The sequence below is a fragment of the Candoia aspera genome, chromosome 11 (genome assembly GCF_035149785.1).
Source record: "Candoia aspera isolate rCanAsp1 chromosome 11, rCanAsp1.hap2, whole genome shotgun sequence".
NCBI classification, from domain to species: domain Eukaryota; kingdom Metazoa; phylum Chordata; class Lepidosauria; order Squamata; family Boidae; genus Candoia; species Candoia aspera.
The window spans coordinates 10,640,988-10,661,927 of NC_086163.1; the positions used below are offsets into that span (position 1 = coordinate 10,640,988).

The window sequence follows — 20,940 nt, forward strand, 5'->3', positions numbered from 1 at the left end:
ACATGTTCCTCCTCTCAGGTTGGATAATAGTTGTAGCAGAAGAATGTTTGCCAGCTTTCCATGACTTCAAATGAGGGCTTATCGGCAGGAATATCCTTTGATTTATCACCTACCAGACCCCAATGGTTAATAAAAAGAAGAAGAAGCTGGAGAAGTTGTAGAGAAATTAATTCATATTATCACCAGTAATCCACAGTTGGAGAATATTAAATACAGCAATACTCCAGAGGAAGAACAAATGATTGGCACATATATATGAATGATATACAACTGGTTCATTTAATAGTCTCCTTTCTTTTTCTCCCTCTCTTTTTCTCCCTTTCTCATACAGCACTTCCCTTTTCCAAGCAAAAGTTAATTTTCTTATACAACAGTTAGCAAATTCCCCTTTTTTTAAAAAAAAAAAAGTTGGAATGTAAATGCAAATGCATTTTATGTGTGTTTTCTTTTGAGTAAATTTGCCTGTGTTTTTGCAAGCACCATTCCCTAATATACATGTCTTTTCCACATAATTTTTCCTAAGATTTATTCCTATGTGTGTATGTACATATGTGTGTGTGTGTGTATGTAGGTACTGTATATGTGTGTGTGCATGTGTGTGTGTGTGTGTGTGTATACACACAAACACACAGTATATCACTATGAGTTTAGGAAATTATGTGGTGGGATATCAATGTGATTGATGATGAAGGTAACTTTTTCTTCCTACTGAATTTTAACATGAATTTATCCAGTTTACACCACTATTGGGAAAGTACATGCAGAGTGACATTTGAGATGTTTCCAAGCCAAAAATCCAAATATGCCCAAACTTGTCTGTATCAAGAAAAAGCTTATATCAAAACTGAATGTTGGGAAAAATGAACATAAAGCCCTGGAAAGCATAAGCTCCATTAAAGTGTTCATGCTTAAGACAACAGAAAATCACATAAATAAACCATGCAAACATGGGCCCCAAAACTATTGTGTGGTTACAAAAAAATGATACATTGTCTCCAGAGTGCAGACAATTATGTAGTATGCAGTGGAGGAAATGGGTGAACCTCAGGGACAAATCCAGGTTTCCAAGGGGATGGGCATATCATAAAGTTGGTCTTATTCCAACGAAAAACATTTTTCCCTACTTTACTTTTCAAAACATTTTATAATAAAGGAACAGAATGTGGGTATACATTCTCTATGTGCATTTATGTATGTGTATGTACACACACACACATACATACACACACACACATTCTGTATATACACACACATACATACACACACACACACCAAAATAGATTAGTAAACAGTTTTTTTACAAAATGTTGGAATGAATATATCAGAAATGGAGTTGTGGTTATGTAAAGCATGCAATGCCTCCCCTCACAATGCAATCATACACTAAGATTAGCTTGCTGGATTGAGCTCCGAATGGTTAGGAATACAGCCTTCCTGGTGTTGGCATATTAATTACAAAACTCCTTTAGGGAAATACAGTTCCATGGAATATTTTTTTAAATAACTGGACACAGAGGCATCAAGTGGGTGGGATCGAATTATGAAAGCAGTATCACAGTGGTGTAATGCAGGTACTGTTTCTTTAGTACATGTGTCACTTATGCATGCACAAAAGGGGTGGACCTTGTGCTGCAACAGTGCAATACTGCTTTTGTCATTCAGATGACATCACTGGATCCTGCATATTTCTCTGACCAGGGAGTCCTTCTTCACCCCAATGTTTGTTCCAAAACCAACTTTTATTTTAGAATGCCTTTTCAAATGAATGTAGTTTTTGTACTCTCAGTGTTTTGTTCTGATTTGTTTTTACTTTATGGGTGATTGTTCTATTTCTGTTTTATGGGTTTTACAGCAGGTTTTCTCTTTTTCTTTTTAACTGTTTCTCTTTCCTTAGTGTATATGCTGTTCAGGGTTTCTTTGAGCAGAATGGCAGAATCGTCATCATTGTAATTCCTTTTAGGGTATTAGGAGAAAGAAAAGAAATGTTAAAAGCTGTGCCTTTCACAATTGGAACAATATTTCAAGGCAATGTAAGAAAGGCCTTTGTATGATCATTACACTTTGGCTCTATAATCAACTGGACCATTAAAAAAAAAAAAAAACTTGAACAAGCTGTTAGCTTGCTGCTGCCACTGCTCCCCCAATAATCCATTATTTATTCGAAGTGAAAAGATTCCATAATATATCAGCTACCAGAGTGTTGTTTTAATGAGAACGCGTGAATATATGTACATCAAAATCTATTAGATAGGAAATGACTATTTTTTTTAAATGTGCAAAAAAGTCTTGGCATTGCTCTCCCAGGATAAGGGGTATTTACTTAATGCAGTGCCATCAAGTCATACAAAAATAGCATTACTTCTACTAGAGGATACAATGTGTTCCTATGTCACTCAGCAAGTGAATTTAGAGGGGCACAAAGTTTCAGAAAAGAAACTGTTTGGAGGGGAGAGGTTAGGGATTATTTAGCATAGCTAAGCTTTAAAAATGCAAGATAATGTTGCTTTCACATAGTTGTGACTTACGTTATGACAATTTTTAATGGAACTTTGAATAATTAAGTAAAGGAGAAGGAGTCCTTGCATGTTGGATGCAAGAAGGTCTGGAATAGAGAATGAGTAATGGATGCCCTTTCACTCTTACATGTCTCATTGATTCAGCATCCTTGAGAATTTATCTTATTTCTCTCATCAGTCTTGTTTTCTCCTGCTTCCACACACTAAATTCTTTAGCTTTTCTTTGTCCTGTAGGTTGTTTCCTTAGCTGCTTCTTTCTGAAACTGTTCCCATTTGTCTCTAATGTTTCTTAAAGCATAGCATCCAAAACTATACACATTGTTCCAGGTATGGGGTATTTTTACTTCTTAGGGCTTGGAAAGGATGGTTCTATTAATCCCATTACTCTTTTTGTAGCTCCATCACACATGTGATTCATGTCTAGCAAAACTCTGGGATTAGACATAAGCTTAAAGTCTCCACCCCTTCTCTCGACATGACAATTAGTATGCTCTGGGAGAACCACTGATTGTGAAGAGAAGTTAAAATCATTGATCACATAACTACAGTTCTCATTCCCATCCCAAGCCTGCAGTTGTTGTTGTTAACAGATGACAAGCCTGAGAATAAATGTATCATTTTGGGACATTTTTGTGTCCTTTTAAATCTTGGATAAATTACAGTTTCAGGAGGTCTTTCAAGTTGGTCTATGCTGCATTTCTATGTGGCCATTTCCAATTTTCTTTCCAAAACAGCTAATATTCCACCCCACCCACCCCCGGAGAGCAGAATACAAAAAAGGATCTAAGAAAAAGGATCTTTTCAGAAATTTTCTTAGCTCCAGTTTCATTTCTCTAAACATATGCTGTAGTAACATATTGAAGGATGGAAGAGACAGACAAACTGAAGCAGTTAGAAAGTACAGAAAACTGTGCTGTGATTCTGAAATTGATGTTGAAGATTATCATTGTTAAGTCAGAATTCAGAAAAAGCGTAGTGCAGGGCAAAAGAAAACCACACAACAGTAAAGAAGTACAATTGGAAATAATTTTACCTCTAGTTAAATGAGAAGTAAATATTGCTTTGTCCATGAAGAAATATACCATAATGTGTACATCAAAAAGAGCAACAAATGTATTACAATTATAAAAATCTCCTGCAAGACTTTGCTGGGTAAAATAACTATTGTGTCTATATTTGCTATAATCCATTGCGTTGTATGTATAGCACCAATGCAGATACCTTGAAAACAAATAGTGACAGTGTCATAAAGATTGAAGTCAAACTCTCATTGGAAAACATTAAGAACATCAGCAAAATGAAGCAATGAAAGAAATAAAAAGTACTGTCTCCAACTCTCCCTCATATTATATTTACCTTCATTTTCCTTAATTGTAAAATTTGGGTTGTTGGCCATTTCAGATGGAAGGTTATAAACGAAATAGTGTCCATTTTTGGGATCATCTTTGTCAATGACTTTCATGGTATGAATAACCTAAAACAAGAAAACAAACATATTTACTTAAATCTGAGATGTTCAGTGTAATACTGGCTAGACAGTAACCAGAATTTGTGTGGGGAGAGATATTGGCTTTCAGGGCAGAGTGAATAAGTAAGCACAGGGACCCAATTTTGCTCTGTTCCATGGTGCAATAAGAGGAATACAAGACAGTTCTTCCCCTCTAATGTCAAAACTTTCTCTCATTAACCTTTGAGTGGTATAACACTGTCCTAGGGGTCATGGGTTTAAAAAGATGTTTTAAATATTCATATGGGGAGGGTCACAATGTTTCTTTCAGGGGTAAAAAAATTACTCTAAGGTGTACTTTTGCCAAACTTTGGAGAATGAAGGGGAGAGGGGAATAGTGACACTAAGTATTCTTGATTTCAGTGGAGTAAGACATTCATATGCTTAATTATCCTATGGAATTAAATGTTCTTTGTTTCACTATTTGACTTCAAAGTAACTCCTTTGGATATAAATAGAAATGTTTAGAGTGTTTTTAAGATTATACTTATGATGTGTAATTCCAGCTACCTTACACTGCATGTTAGAATATCTTTAGTTAAATTCTCCTGGTGTCTCTTCCTGCTCAGAAATTCTGCATGAAGAGTTGCTTTGCTAAGCATCTATCAACTTTTTGTCCATGCTAAATTAGCATAGAAAAGTGAGGAAGATACTTTGCCCACCAATGTTGGTGGGATGACCAAGTGGGGGAGATGGGTGGTAATAAAAATATGACAAACAAACAAACAAACAAATAAAATGTTACTGTTGTGAATAAACTGCTTTTTTTGTATGTATGTACTGTAGGAGTACATACACAAAAAACTCCTCTTCTGTAGGAGTTTTCTTTCTCAATTGGTAATTCATTAAATTAATTAATATCAGATTGATGAGTAGAAGCAAGGATTGCGGGGGGTGCGGGGAGCTTCCAAGTCAGCAAGGTTGTGTAAAGAACATCCAAGGCAAAGCAATATGTTTTTTCGGCAGATTTGAGTTTAGCATTCAACTGTTACAGATTCAGAATAAAAGCATAAAGAATTCATCTTGCAATGTTGTACATCCACAATTTTTAATGTATTCCATCATATCACTGGCAGCTGTCATTGCCATTCTCAATTATAGCAGGATCCAAAATAGAACACGTGGAAAAAGTGAACTGCACTAGATAGTTTACTCAATATATTTACAGACTGCAAATCAGGTTTTCTAAGAGGTTGAGATGTAATCAGCTCCCTTGAGGAGATTCAAACTCAATTTAACTTAGCTGTAAGTTAACCTGCAAATGTGTAAATGTATTCAGATGGTAGGCAGTGACTGCGTTTGTCCTTCATGTTGTATGATAAAGATTTAATTAGAAAGAACCTGGGGAATTCAGATTTAGACTAAAGGAAAGCACCTATAATTGAATGGCTAATTTCTGAGGATAGTTTGTTATGTATATCTGCATACCAAATAGACATTAAAAGAAAAAAAAATACTCAGAAACACACTCATACTCCTGAGAAACTCTTGTCATTCTGAATTATACCTCACTGTTGAATCCCAGATATGTATAGCTTGGGTTCACAATTCATGAGACTGAAACATAAATGGTCTCATCCTGGTTGCCAGATCATAGCAATCGTGAAACTTTTATTTCCAAATCCACTTTTTTCATGATCCAAAAGACCAAATTAAAAAAATGCAAAAATAGGGCAGGGTTAACTATAGTGAAGAAGAGATAGGTTAGGAAGTTCAACTTTTTACTTCTTTTGCATAAGGTCAATCTACCTTATCTACTTTTTTTTAACCCTGGGTTTACATAATTTGAACTGCATTTTAAGTTGCTGGCTTCAGTTTATCAGTGCTACGGTTTTAATTTATGAGGCCTATTTAGACATAGTATTCTTGCCTTGTGAAGCCAATGTGAACAGTCCGGGATTGACTGAAATTGGCACACATAGTTAAATATTAGGTGGTTTACTGAACCATGTCCTGTCCTAAGATCCTGTGTAACAGTTGTATCATTTTCTTTTGGTTTCTATCTTCCTTCATCTGCTTTTTCATCCATCCTTCTATGAGATTCATCTTTTCTTTCAGTACAGCACCTTAGTTATATTCCTTCCCTTCTTCCATCTTTTCTCTGGCTCTCTATCCTCAGAGTCTCAGCTCTGTGTTCCTTTCATCATGCCATGTAAAATAATATGCTGAAATTCTCAGCCTATCATAGCCAATTGAAGGTATTTCCTCCTTTCCAAAACATACAACACTTGTCAACTTCCTATTACCATTACCTCTAACTCTTGAAGCAGTTAGAATCATCACAAATATTCCATCATGCTGCAGCCCACCCTGTATGTGTTTGGAGAGAGCATTTCAGCAGTTTGACAGATAGAATACCACACTTGTAGGCTTTTGATCAGAGAATATAATCTGGGAGGGGGACTGGAATGAGATTAGCTGCTTGCCCTAACTGGACAGCAACCAATCACTGATTCTTCTCACTTGCTAAAGATAATTCTTTGAAAATTCTCATTTTGGGGTCATTAGAAAGCTCAATTGCTTCCTCTGTTGTTCAGCAGTGAAATGAAGGGACAACCAAATGTTGATTTCTCCAGGATTATGTATGTTAAATAGGAGATTAAAAAGAACAGTGCTAAATGTTAGCATGATGTCCAATTGGAGGAGGCTTCTCTCTTTGTCTCTCTTACTCACTAAATAATGCAAGATAATTGGGGTGGGGGGTGTTCATGTGTGCGCAACTGTATTCATTTTATGTATGTATGGACTAGCCTTAATAGAAAATGGAGTATTTGTACCTTTCTAGTCTAATATTGGGAAGAGTGTGACATCCTGTGCTAAATGGGAGAGACTGCTAGTAAGGTTCACCCCCCCAAAAAAACAACAACATTGTACTATCATCAGATACTATGGAGTATGCTGATCATGACCAATTTTAATCCAAGTGCAGCTGTTAGAGTCTACTGTATATAGAGTGGGGAGAAGGTACAACTCATCATGGCTTCAGACCCTCAGGAATGTGACATTTACTGTTTTAGTTATATTTATATCAACTGTGGGATTTCTACCACCACCACCACTCCCTGCCATGTTACAAATGATTACACATCAAAGGGCCTATTTAATAATCACCCAAAAGTTGTGGAATTCCTGTGAGGGATGATCTACTGATCTATCTATCTATCTATCTATCTATCTATCTATCTATCTATCTATCTATCTACCTATCTACCTATCTATCTATCTATCTATCTATCTATCTATCTATCTATCTATCTAATTGTCTTCTATTTTGGGGGAGGGAGGGAGGAAGGAAGGAAGGAAGGAAGGAAGGATCCACTGCAGGGATAAAACCAAATGCCCAACTTTACCAACACTGATAACTCAGATCAAGTGTTGAAGCCATATTTCACCAATCTCAGTATTCAATGGAGTAATAATTTGTTGGTTTGTTTTAACTGTCTGGAAATTCAGATTCTATTATCAGGTAAGCTGCTTTGGTAAAGTGTGATTTTAATGCCAAACCACATGAGGCACAAAATTAGCTGGATTAACAAAATTAGTGACATGCTGTCAATTGAGGTTTATTTAACTTAAAAATGTTACTACTCAAAAATAAATCAGGTCTATAGAAATCTGTAGATTTCCAACCACTCATTGTCTTCACAAGCTGGATTATAAAACTATTCTGTTTCATTTGTCCTATATTACTTTCTAGGAGATAAGGGTTTGTTATATCATTGAACACAGTCCAACACTGTGTGTCTTCCTGAATGATGGCCAAGGCTGATGTGGATTCAATCTTTTTGGAAAGATTTAAGAACCTGGTTAACTTTTATCCCTGATACATGTTTTAGAAGTATCTCCATCTTAGATACACACTTTCAAACTGCACTCAAAGCCACTTTTATTTTTTCCTTATTCTGTTCTTCTTCCAACAGCATCTCTAGACTCAATCTCTGATTTAAAACAAACAAACAAACAAACAAACAAAGTTCAGTACTCAAGATCCTGCAATCCTAAACCAGAGATACTGCCTAAATAAATGACCAAACCAACACATAAATAAAATCAGCAACTATTCCTTTATTGCTCATCTAAAACTAGAAAATCATTGTCACTCTCTTTTTGGTAGAATCAGGAGAATAGGATCTTACACTGAGAGATTGACACGGATCTCTTTAGCCTTGAGAAAAGACAAATAAGTACCTAAAGAATTGTCAAACAGGGTAAGACCATGATTGTTGTCTTTCCCCAAGAACCTGGGACATGGAATAATGGCTGTAAATTACAAAAAAGCAAGTTATGGGTGGAAGAGCAGTTTGACAGTGAAACTGGTGAGCAAAGGTGGCAGTAAGCTGCCTTTTGCTGGATATATTCAAATCGAGGTGGGACAGCCATCTTTTGGAGATGCTTTCATTTGGATTCAGCACTGCATTGGATTTAGTGGTGTAAATGTCCTCTTCTAATTTTAGAATCTTAAATATATCAAATCACAGGTATCATTCCATGATAATAAAAAAAATTAGAAGATATTATCAATTAGGGTAAACTGAACATGTATGGAGGATAAGAAGATCATGTGTAAAAGCTCCTCCTCCTAAACCTATGATCTTTCAGTTAGGAATGCAATTTTGGATGTCTGTTTCAAGACTGATCAAGGCTTTAAAAAATGGCATTCATATGTATAGAACTTGTGTACTTACAATTTGTGTGTGTGTGTGCAGGGTGGTATCTATTTGTAAGATTAGATCGGTAATAATCTGTATTTGAGTGTGACCCTTACATTAATTTCAAAAGCCCTCTGCAAACAATATGTTCATAATTCCAACACAGTTGCAGTCTTAAAGTGATGGCGTTAGAAATCTAGCACACCCAGAGAGTTCCAAGCTGGGAAAAGTGTTACAGAGTTTACTTCTTAGATTTATATTCTGCCTTTCCTCCATGAGCTCAAGGTGGCATATAGAACAATCACTTCTCCAAGCTTTTCCACAAGTCCTCTGTGGGATAGGGTAAAGCGGTCCCTGGACCAAAGTCACCCTGTTCAACTTTCCTGGCTGAAGGAAGAATCTTGGATCTCTCAGGTCCAAGATTTTAACATTTAAAGCACTATTCCACATTGGCTTTCTATACCATTGAGTGAGACAAATTGCAAGGGATTGCTGTTACTAAACAGACCACGACTTTGAATTGAACAGGGTCAGTTCCACATGAAACTAGATCAACAGACAGTCAATCAAGAGACTTGAGAGGAAAAAACCACACAGGGTGGACAACCAAGGAATATTTACTTTTCCAGTTTTTCCATTTTCGCATAAATAGGCTTCATTCCCGGATACAAGTTCAGGAGCGTTGTCATTTACATCAAGAACTTTGATAGCAACAGGTACTCGAGATATTTGACTGGGATTTCCTAAGAGAAGAAAGACACAGCACAGGGAAGGAAAAAAAGAAAAGAGAAAAGAGAAAGGTAAGCACACTTCATACCATACTAATTACATCAAGGGCCCAAGGTAGATAAACATTTTTGTGCTGAAAGCTTGATGCACCTTTTCTACTTCTAGTAATTGGGCTGATTTATTCAAAATTGGAAGGGGGAGGAAATGAAGATAAAGAAGGGACCATATTTAACAAAGGAGAGACAGCAAATAAATCCCTATTGAAAAAAGCTTTTGCAGGAGATTAGTCTGATGAAGACCTTCTTAGATTAAATTGGTAGATGCCTTCTTTCTGATGAAGTTTGCATTGTTTTATTGATAAAGGGCATTCTGCATGGGGGAAGAGAGGCTGTAAACAACCAAGATTTATTTTCTTTCTTATCTTTCCCATTTTACTCTATTAGCCAGCCTGACTGCACATCTATTATTTCAGCTTAGCGAAAAGGAAAAGGGGGGGATGGGGGGGGGAGAAAAGAGGTAGAAAAAAGGAGAGAGAAGGGTTAAAAAATGCAGCAGAAGGGTTCTAAAATATTTTGTGGAAGGGATAAATAACAGAAGTTGAGGTGAATCATTAAAAGAAAGGGACAAATAATATTTCCTACTTATTCAAGAACTTGGGTTGATTTATTTGATACAGATATGTGCTTTTGAACTCATGAAAATTATGCACAGAGGGGGCAAAAGCTCTGACCCACATTTATAGCTACAATTTATCATACTTCTCTTAATTCATTGCCTAGTTCCCAAGTGTGTTTACTTAGATATGAATCTTGTTTTGTTCCATATGGTTAATTTTCAAAACAGAGCCCTAACCAGTTTTTTCTAGTTTATAATTGTTGCTGATAAATAAGGTTTGTGGTCTTCTCCTTGAAATACCAGGCATTGCAGGTGACATTTTGCTGAAAATAGAACAGAATGGTATAAATTTGCTCCGTATATTTGAATATATCTTAAGACTGCATTATGCAATTCCATCAGAATAAACCAACTAGCCTTTGTCAATATTTCACTTGCTTACTAGCTGCCAGAATTTACAGAAAGGAGAACAGTAAGGAATCGCTTTGCCACGCACTGTTGTAGGGTATACATTGAACACGGAAAAAACAGTTATTTTTTTTTTTATCAGGGTGAGATTCAGTTACATCCAAGCTGAATATTCAGAACATCACAAATATGTGCGCGCGCGCACACACACACACACACACACAGCATTGAATACTCAGTGCCAAGTGTCACATTTAAGCACTCAAGATTTCCTTTTATCTAAATTAACAGAACAATGGCAGTTCAAATTTTAGAGACATTCTAGTGAAATGCAATTAATTAGATAAGCTTCTGAAGAAATTATTTACGTCTCTTGTGGCTGGTCCCCAAATGTTTGTCTTTCATCTGAATCACAAACATGAAACCTACAGATATTATTCTTAGAAACTGGCAGAGAATTCATTAAACAATCTATATAATTTGCTAAACACACTAGAGAAAAAGCTTACTGAGTTCAGAAATTGCCAGGCTGGAGATACCAAGATTACTTAAGACTACAGCTGAAAATTGATATCTTATTTGTTTGCTCCTTTTGTTTATGAAATATAATTATTTTTATTTCAGAGTGGAAGATCATCAGAAACCTTACTCTGAATGCCCTCCCATAATGAGAAGTGGTGAAGTGCTACCTAGAACTAGCCCTTTCAGGCATACCCTCCTGACTCACTAATGTCATCCCCTGATATATATTCAGGACTGAGCTGATTGTCTTTTTGGTGCCAACCAAATTAATTTCATTCTCTCAGACATCTTAATCAATACATGAGCTAATTTTAAGCATACATACTGCTTAGAAACTTCCAAACTACTTTAATTCTTGCTTGCATTGGTTGTATCATCTAATTTAATTAGGATATGTAATTGTGCATTTTATATTAGGATTTTTTTTTTTAATTTTATGGTTTTAGTATGTCATAAGCTACTCCTGTAAAAAAAAAAAAATGGTTTTGAAGGAAGAAATACAGATTTTAAACATCAATAAGTATAAATGTAAACGAAGAAAAAGAGCAGGATGGATTATTCCTATCTAAACCTCCTTAATGCCAAACTGTATTCTCACATCATAGGTGTTGAAATTTTGCCTTTTATAGTAGTAGTAAATGTGTATCTAGTGAGTAAATGTGATCTAGTGAGTGGGACCATGAGGTGAATATTCAAGTACTCACTAAATCAAAGAAATGGAGCTAGACATTTTTAACCCATCCTATTTCATAGGATTGTTATGAAAAGCAAATTGGAAGAGGAATGTTCTGTTTCTAGCAGAAAGATGAGATTAAATAATTGGCCTGATAAGTAAGAATAAAGAATGAGAGTGCTGTGTGGGATTTTACCTTGGATTACTGTTCAGAAGTTTCACTTGCACTCTCCCAGATAACCAGGTATATAAATCCCTACTAGCAATTGGGCAGATTGTTTGGAATTAGGAGCCATAAGTGGTGGAATTTATAACATCCCTTCACATTCCAGGTCAAGAAATGTATATATATATATTGATGTAGTAAGTTAGCATAATAGGATGAATACTGCTACAGCATATTTCTCCCTCAAAAGATAGATTTCTGTTCATAGGGAGCACTTATAGTCCAAATCAGCCATGATAAATTTGTGGGTTTGAGGACACATTCTGAACAGATGGGATATAAACTAGAGCAGTGCTTCTCAGCCTTGGCAACTTTAGGAAATGTGGACTTCAACTCCCAGAATTTCCCAGCCAGCATAGCTAGAGGGAACAGTTCTATGCCCTTGCAAAGACGGAGGTCCTACTTGTCTTCTGTTTGAATTGCAAGCCCACTAATTTTATATATATTTAGGAATTTCTAAACAGTCATATTCTCATCCAACAAAGGAGATTCTTATACTTAACAATTGATAGATTAGGATTCATGGGCAAAATCAGAACTAAAGACCACATACCACTTTCAATGAAACTTACATTCCATTTTTATTTTTTTTTAAGAAAAAAATGAAAGTAGATCAAATATTGATTTTTTTTAAAAAAAATATGAACTTAGATCAAATTATGAGAAAAAACAATTGTGAGAGCAAGTGTTCACATGGTCACAGGCAAACAGCCTGGTAACAGATAAGTTGGTTATTAAAACTATCCCTCCTGCCAAAAAGAAATGGCTTCTGAGCCTGAGGACGAGGCACAAGAATTTGAACAGTGATTTCACTGTAAATAGAGCTTGCATTTAATACATAGCAGTTGCTGAAATTCTTCCATAATAGTTTCATTAGCTTTTCTACAATAAACCTTCTTATCTCAGGTGCTTATATCCTGAAATAGAAGTTTATCTAATTTCAGTCCATTTTGCAGAGAATAATAGCATTTTAATAGAACAACACATTGTGAATAGGCCCATGGTCCAATACTCCTTACAGCCTGTCTTGTCTCCATGATGCAGAGTACCCATATATGATAACATCTGACAACCACCACAAACCAACTTCTTATAACCTATAGGATCCTTCAGCAGAGCAAGAGACTCTCTATACCACAGTACCTCATTTGTTCCCTCCCCATGCTACCCAGATGCATCTGCATCATCGTAAATCAGCTATGGACAAGCAGCAAAAAAATTCAACATGCCACCCTCAGCCCTGTGCAATACCACCTCATTGGGCCAGTGCCCAGCAGCAGTAGAACATATACACACAGTTAAACTGACAGCTACACCACCGTCTGTAAGACAAAGGCCTGGAGAGGATGTTCTGACAGCAAGCAGTCTAAGCCACTGATATTCATCAGCAACTAATAGTGCAATGTGGCCCATGCCACTCAGACCCATGTCCAGACTGGAATGGCAGATGCCATATCCCTTCACCCTCAACTCCACAGGTCATTCTGGACCTTCCACCCCACAAGAAAGATGCCCCAGGAATGCCCACACTTTCAGCTTGCACATTCTTCCCCTACACTTATACAGGGTATCACCAGGTTCCATCTCATCCCTCCCAGAAGCTTTCATTCCCCACTCCTGGGAACTGATGTCCATACTTCTCTCTGTAATCCAAGACCCCAGTCACCCATGGCTGCATTGCTGGCCCCCTAGAGTAGGCCATCCCTTGTGCCTATTTCAGAGGCCCTTGGAGGGATGCAGCTGGGCCCATCCTTGACAAGCAGCTTCCTTTCCGTTGGTTTACAGAAGCCTGCACAGCATACTGTTACCCCATGGGATGGAGCAGGTCTTCTTTACCTTGCCCTGAGAACAGCAAGGTTTCTTTTCTGTTATTTTTGACTCCACTGGAATTCCTAGAGCAAACACTTCTATCCCACATTAAATTAAGCAGGGCATGACTACATGGGCAAAACTTGGCATTTTGTTAAGTACAAAGTATCTAACACAAACAAACAAACAAACATTAATTATATCCATTTGTATGGCTTTATATCATACTCCTCCCCATCCTGAGGTTTGCAAAGCTGAAGCTTCACACAATCTATATTCAGGTGGCTCACATTTATCAAGATTGTATCTAGTTGTATCAAGATACCCTGTTTCCCAATCATCTGATTTTACTCTGTATTATTTTAGTCCTTTTCTCCTCCTTCCTCCTGCTTCTCTCATTGTGATCTTTAATATCCGACATAACACTGCACAATGTAGAGGGAGGAGGAAAGGAGAAAAACTTACACATTCAGCAGTTTTGTATAGTTTGGGATTACAGAAATATATTGTGAGAGCCAGTTCAGTGGTTAAAGCACCAGGCTAGCAACTGGGAGACTGAGTTGTAGTCCTGCTTTAGGCACAAAGCCTGCTGTGTGACCTTGGGCTAGTCACTTTCTCTCAGCCCAAAAGCCAGCTTGGACTAGAGGTTAAGGTACTGGACTAGAAGCTGGGAAGCCCAGGTTCTAGTGTCCTTTAAACTATAGAAACTCATGGGGTAACCCTGGGCCAGTCACTTTTTCTCAGCCATAGGAAGAAGGCAGTGGCAAGCCACTTCTGCAAATCTTGCTAAGAAAATTTAGGGACTTCTTCTGGCAGTTGCCAGGAGTCAACTCTGCTCAAAGATGCGTGTATCTGTGTTGTGTGCACATGCACACACACAAAGAAATATGAGCAGGGAGGGAATCAAGGGAGTAAATGATGAAAGCAGCTTTCTACCACTACCACTGTACCTCTACTACAAACCCCACTACCATTGTACCTGCATTTGAGATCACACATACATTTGACAGCATTGGAGCTTGCACTGCGATGGCACAATGCTGCTTTTGTCCTTGTGATAAAAACTCCAATCCTGAAGACAGCTGTGATGTGGAACTGTATGAAGTGAAACTGCTGGCGGGGTAAGACTCCTCAGCAGTGTGTCCTGTATGGTATTTGGAGCCATTTCCATTGTTTGCCTGTTCATTTCCAGTCTCATTTTAAGGCAGAACAAAACAAAACACAAAAACAAGCAACAGCAAACAGCTTCTGGAGTATTGTCACCAGGGGTCAAGCTTCTATCTGTTGCTATTTTTGATTGTTTCCAATAATATCTTTCTTTATACTATGCAGTTGCAGTGGAGTTTTACTAACAATGATAAACTGTCTTTAGGGAAAACATTATTCTAAAAAACAGTTTATAAAAATATTTAGAGAAATCATAATGTATGTTCATGCCTTGGGAAAAGCACTGTGCATTCAGAATTTCCTAAATTTATTTGCTTCTTCAGTGAACTTAATGCCCCTGGCCTCTATATTATCCTTTTTCACATTTATACAAGAAAACAATACAAGAATAGATACGCTGACAGGTTTTTATCTGTCTCTTTTTTAATGTTGTTTTAACAATGGTCAGATCTGCATTTGTACACAGTGAAATACCACACACAAAAACTTGAATATTTACAAATGTCTTTTGGAGGTAGGGGGGGCAGCAATGTTCAGTCAGTGCGTACCTGGGCCTTAGTAATGCAAAGGGTGATTGGAGATGTGAATTGTGCAAAGTGTTGAAAATTATAGTTCTTTTTCTAGAGATTCCCCCATTGAACTCAGGATGCAGAAGGAATGAGGTAAGGGTCACAGGGAAATTGTCAAAAAGAGGAAAGGAGAAAAAACAGTCTCTCACTCCTACACATCATGCTGATGGCATAGATGACGACAGCTAGCTACATGTGAAATCAATCCTATGTATATTCATCCAAAACTCGGTATTTGTGCCTGGACCGGGACCTAACAGGATACTGAAATTGTATTTAAAATGCACTAATATAGATCTCATTTCATGTCCAGAATCGGTGGTATTATTGAATTTCTGGAATATAAAAACCCAGTTCATTCATTAAGAGCGCAGTGGGCACACTGCCTCCAGTGTAAATGATTTTGGATCGTTTTCAAAGGACAAGCAGCTGAAAATCCATAAACAGTGACACTCAAGCAACCTACGAGTCTGATTAGTGACTCTCAGAGTTTTTCTCCATTCACCTCCATGAGGTGACATATATCTGCCAAGGCCATTTACTGTGTGAGGGATCAATAGGTGATCTGGAGATACACAGGCAAAGGTGAATTTTCATTCTCCTTTCCCGAGTCACAAAGAACTGAAGATTTGCAATCACATACTGAGGCCTCATTAAAAAACCTATCAGGTCCATGATGAAGTTTTCCCATCAGATATGAAGCCCAGAGCACCTAAGGCAAATTCCTCATCCATATGCAGCTTCTTGGGGACACACCGAAACAAAGGGGGTACTACAAACATTAAGTAGTTCAGTCATGCAAAATGAGAGGCATCTTGGTAAAGGTGATATTCCTGCTTTTATGTACATCTATCTTGCTGACTCAGGTGGTGGTTACTGCATGCACAAACACTATTAGCTGGATAAAGATTCCCATTTCTGCAAATACAGAACTGCTTATATCAACTCAGATCATTGGTTCACATTTCTTAGGTTTACTCTGACCACCACTGATACTCCAGGGATTTAGGAAAGCTTCTTTGCCCTCCTTATCAGAAGATGCTAGGCGACTGGAACTACTTCAGTTCTCTGGGTAGCCAGCAATATTCCTTAACTGATTTGCATGCAGTGTAGATATATAGCTTTCTATCTAATGTGCATGGTTATGATACCTAGGAGAAGTGAAGATTTATATCACAGAAATCTAGAAGGACAGTTCCTTCCTAAAAAGAAAGAGAAAAAAATCCTTATCTTACTAAGGAGAGCTTTGGACATTGGTGGAAAGAAGAAGGGTGCTTTTCTCTAGATGAAAACACAGGTTATAGGGCAAGGTTCCCTGAGTAAGAACCCAGGAATGGGTCCTTACAAGACCTGGGTGAAATTCCCAAACTCTGAAATTTTGCTACCAAATTTCAGTAGCAAAATAGCCAATATTTGCCCATATGTTCCTTCCCCTTGCCTCCTTGCCTCCCTTGCTCCCTTCCTTCTAAAACACACACTCAAAGACACACTAACTGACAGTGTTAGAGGCCAGTCATCTCCATTTGCATCTTTATAATACACAAAACTAGAAATAAATTGTTTCACTGAAATTCAGTCATTCTACCTCCCAGAGACAAAATGCCTCCCCCCGCCATTCCAATAGCATCACCATGTCATAGGTTGTCCTCCTGCAGCCTGCCAGGAGGTCAGAAGTAAGCTGTGGCCTCTTTAGAGATTGTCTAACTTCTCACTGAGTTTCACTCTCATAAGTTCAGTATTGGGCATTGTTCATGGGAGTCCTTCTGCCTATGAGAGGCAATGCTGACAATACTACATTGAAAAAAAAAGTATATCTGAAAATGATCTAAAAATGTGAAGGTGTTGGTTAAAATAAATGCATTAAAGGAAAAACAAATCCAACAATGTTTAATCCAAGACAAGGGTAAAGTGTTCTGCAGACAAATTGATTGGAAAGTGAAGTACTATATCTTTTGAATGCATCCTTTATTACCTTTTCTGCATGTGCTTTAAGAACTACAAGGAGAAACCAGCCAAACATTTTTATATCTATTGATCTTAAAGGGAGAGAGAAGAAGGAAGCACCTAATTCTCCCACTGAAATCAATGGCATTTAGACAGTCTCACACTTAAAGAGATCATACAATATACAGCTTTGTTTCCCTGCAACATTGACTTTCTAAAATATAAAAAGGACCACTTAATAGATCACAAAATTTAAGAAAGCATTATACTTATATCTCAGACATATTGGTACTACCTCCTTTCCTCCACCCCACCCCCCAAATGGGTGAGATGAACAGTGACAAGAAAACGAAGCATTAATTTTGTTTTATCTAATGATTTGGATTGAAGGTAATAAGATAACAATTACTTTGATTTTAAAACTCTTTGCTTTAATCAGAAATAGTCATCATCTATGCCTATTACCTAAAAAGAACTGATGGATTGATAGCACAACCAGTAGTATTCAGTAGATGTGCATGCATTTCATATACAGTATATGCTCATCCATATTTTGACTAAATACTTATTTAAATGTTTTATTCAACTGAATTGTGATGCAATGGAGAAAAGGGCTAGCCTTCAATCTGGAAACACCAGCTTCAAATGCCTAACTACCTATGAAAGAAGAAGATATAAGTAGTTGATATTTTGTTCCAGGAAAAAAATAGCAAAGATGGTAATGGGATAACAAAATACCAATTGTAAAAGTTTTTTTCCATCATTATTCCATTGGTTTTCATCATTAAAAATGTTAATTTATTTTATCAGTGATTCAGTAAACATTCCACTGCTTTTTGAACAATTTTGTTTAATAGAAACCATTTTCCCCCCAACCATTTTTCTAATACAATACTTTGAGGCATGTTATTTTTTTTTCCACACTATAATATCCTCCTCCCTTACAAACTTTCTTCCAATGTATGATTTTTTTTAGCTGGAAATTGCATCAAAAAATTTGGAGACCATGAGCTAATTTCAAAGATAAATGATTTATCAGTTCTTATACTAGATGTAATAATACAATCAAATTGTTGCTGTTGCTAACATTTGTCTACTTGCTCTGCTGGTTTTGCACTGTGCTTGCTGTATTTACTCACATAGTGAAGCTATCAGTGCATGATGTGATGATTTTGTCTCAGAGCCTGATGCTGATTTAAGGCTGAGAGACAGCAGCTGCCTATGGTCAGCTACCTGGGTTCTGTGCCTGAAGGAAGACTAGAACTTTGGTTTCTCCACTCCACCATCTTCACCACTCCACGATAATCACTCTAAAATAACACAATATTTAAGTAATTTCTTACTAAAAGCCAAACCAAATATATATATATATTTCAACTGTACAAAGTAGTCTCTTTCAAGTGAGTTTGACTCTTAATGCCTTCTCTGGTGATATTTTTTAGACTTTCTAGTCTAGCCTATTAAGTTGCGGTTCTCATCCAAGTACTTACTAAGACCAACTCTGCTTACGTTATCTTGCAAGCCAAGAATGGCCAGGTGGTAACACTTGCTGAGACTCTCAATACCTATCCTTAACAAATAGTGGAGCTTTTGGCCCTTAGCAGAGCAATTCAAATCCCTTCTCATATTGTTAAAATAATTTAATGTACTTTGTTTTTTATATTAATTTCTCATCAATGATATACTAAGCACTAACTGTACAATCTTGGTAATTCCTTTGTCCACCTACTGATACAATTATTGCATTTTTTTTCTTCTTTTCCCTTTCTTGCTTGTTCATTCACTCTTTTTTCCTTCTTTTAAAAATTATTAATAAATAAATATTTTAAAAAAAACCTTTCCTTTCCTTTTTTTTAATATATATATATATATATATATACATATACATATACATATACATATATATATAATATAACATAATTCTCAACAGTCTTATTTGGCTTTTGAATATCTCATGTGAGATTGCCTGGCAGGGCCTCCTTGCTCTACACAGGCCACAATTTACTAGACAAGTTACCAATCTGGAAACTGCAGGGAGGAACAAGACACAACTTTTTACTGGGCTGTTTACTACAATTTTTAATACAGGTAGTCCTCAAGTTATGATGGTAATTAGGAACGGAATTTCCATTGCTAAGCAATGCAGTAATAATGTGAGATGTCATGTGACTGCGTCACTTAGCGGTGGCAATCCTGGCACTCCTCACTGCTGTCATTGACTGAATCCCACCAGTCGTTAGGCGTGGACCCACCAAGATCCAAGCCATTCCTGGCTTGGTCCCTCCTAAGCTCTGAGCCTCAGTAAGGCAAGGGACAGCCTCCTCTGCCTACTGTTCAACCCCCCCCCCCCAGCCTATCTCCCCACATCTCTGCCCTTTTGGCCACCCTGCATAGCAGCATTCCTAGACAGTGGCGGTGCTGGGGCTGAAGTAGATATCCAGGGCAGTGGCAGCCAACTGAGACTGCTGAAGGCCCCTGGCCTCTACTTCAGCCCCAGAACGGCCACTGAGGAATGCTGCTGTGCAGGGTAGCCAAAAGGGCAGAGATGGGAGAGTTAGGTGGGGGGGGGGAGTTAAAGCACCCCTGTGGGTGGGCTGCCAAGAGCCTGACTTTTGATCATGTGACCATGGGGGTGCTGCAACAGCTGTAACTTCAGGGAATGGTCGTTAAGTGAGGACTATCTGTATGCTGTTTTAAAGCAAGTCTTATTATTGCCTGATTTTTTTAAAAAAAAAACCTTACATTTATTTTATTTTATTTTCCAAAATGAGTTTTTCCATCATCTTTATAAGATTAACAGGCCAGGTCAATGTGAATTATTAGTGAGAAATAGTGAAAAATTTGCACATTAATCATAATACTCTTGATTTTGGTATATTGACCAAACCATGATTTGGCAAATAATGAAAGCTAAATTAATTTAACATACTAAGCCAAAACCAAACAATCCATAATATAACATAATATGAATCTAGTTATAATCCTTATCTGCCAGCATTCTAAATAAAGTGAGGATTTTCTTTTATACAGTTCTTTGAAAAGATCAGGAAGATATTTCAATTATATGCTTGGTTTTAAGCATAGGCGAACACTTTCAGAAATAGTAATATTTCATTTGCCAGAACCCATATAAGCACACTCTTACTGCTTTATATTTACAGTCAAAAATAGTCTGGGTCAAAATTTAGACAGGACTCTAATTATCATAAAATCTCAATAAAACTGAATCGTTTTATTTTTGGCATGCCATTAAAAAAAAAACAATTATAATGGAGAATGGACTCTGTCCTGAAAGTCAAGATTGTATGAAGGAGAAGGAGGAGGAGGAGGAGGAGGAGGAGAAGGAGAAGGAGAAGTCATCCAGCTTTGTTGTGCAAATATATGTTCATGAGACAGGGATACATTTTTCCATCCAGCAGTCATCCAGTTACAGGGGAAAAAAGAGACTTTCAACTCACAATCATTTTGCCAATGCAGTCTTAAAATAATATCCCTTATTCATATTCTCCTATCTTTTCCACACACTTACATTTCCTAGAAATTAACAAATTTTGTTTTATTTTTGTTTTATGCCTGGAACCATCATAACAGGGATTTTAAACTTAA

The 20,940-nt window shown here is 37.1% G+C and overlaps 1 protein-coding gene across 1 annotated transcript in view; it reads right to left on the reverse strand.

The window, feature by feature from the left end:
• Positions 1–20,940, reverse strand: part of CDH8 (cadherin 8) — a 200,765-nt gene that overhangs the window by 13,452 nt on the left and 166,373 nt on the right. The window contains exons 8-9 of the mRNA XM_063312918.1: positions 9,294–9,415; positions 3,873–3,990 (exon numbers count right to left, since the gene is read on the reverse strand). Coding sequence (XP_063168988.1) covers positions 3,873–3,990; positions 9,294–9,415 — 240 coding nt within the window. The remainder of the gene's footprint in view (positions 1–3,872; positions 3,991–9,293; positions 9,416–20,940) is intronic.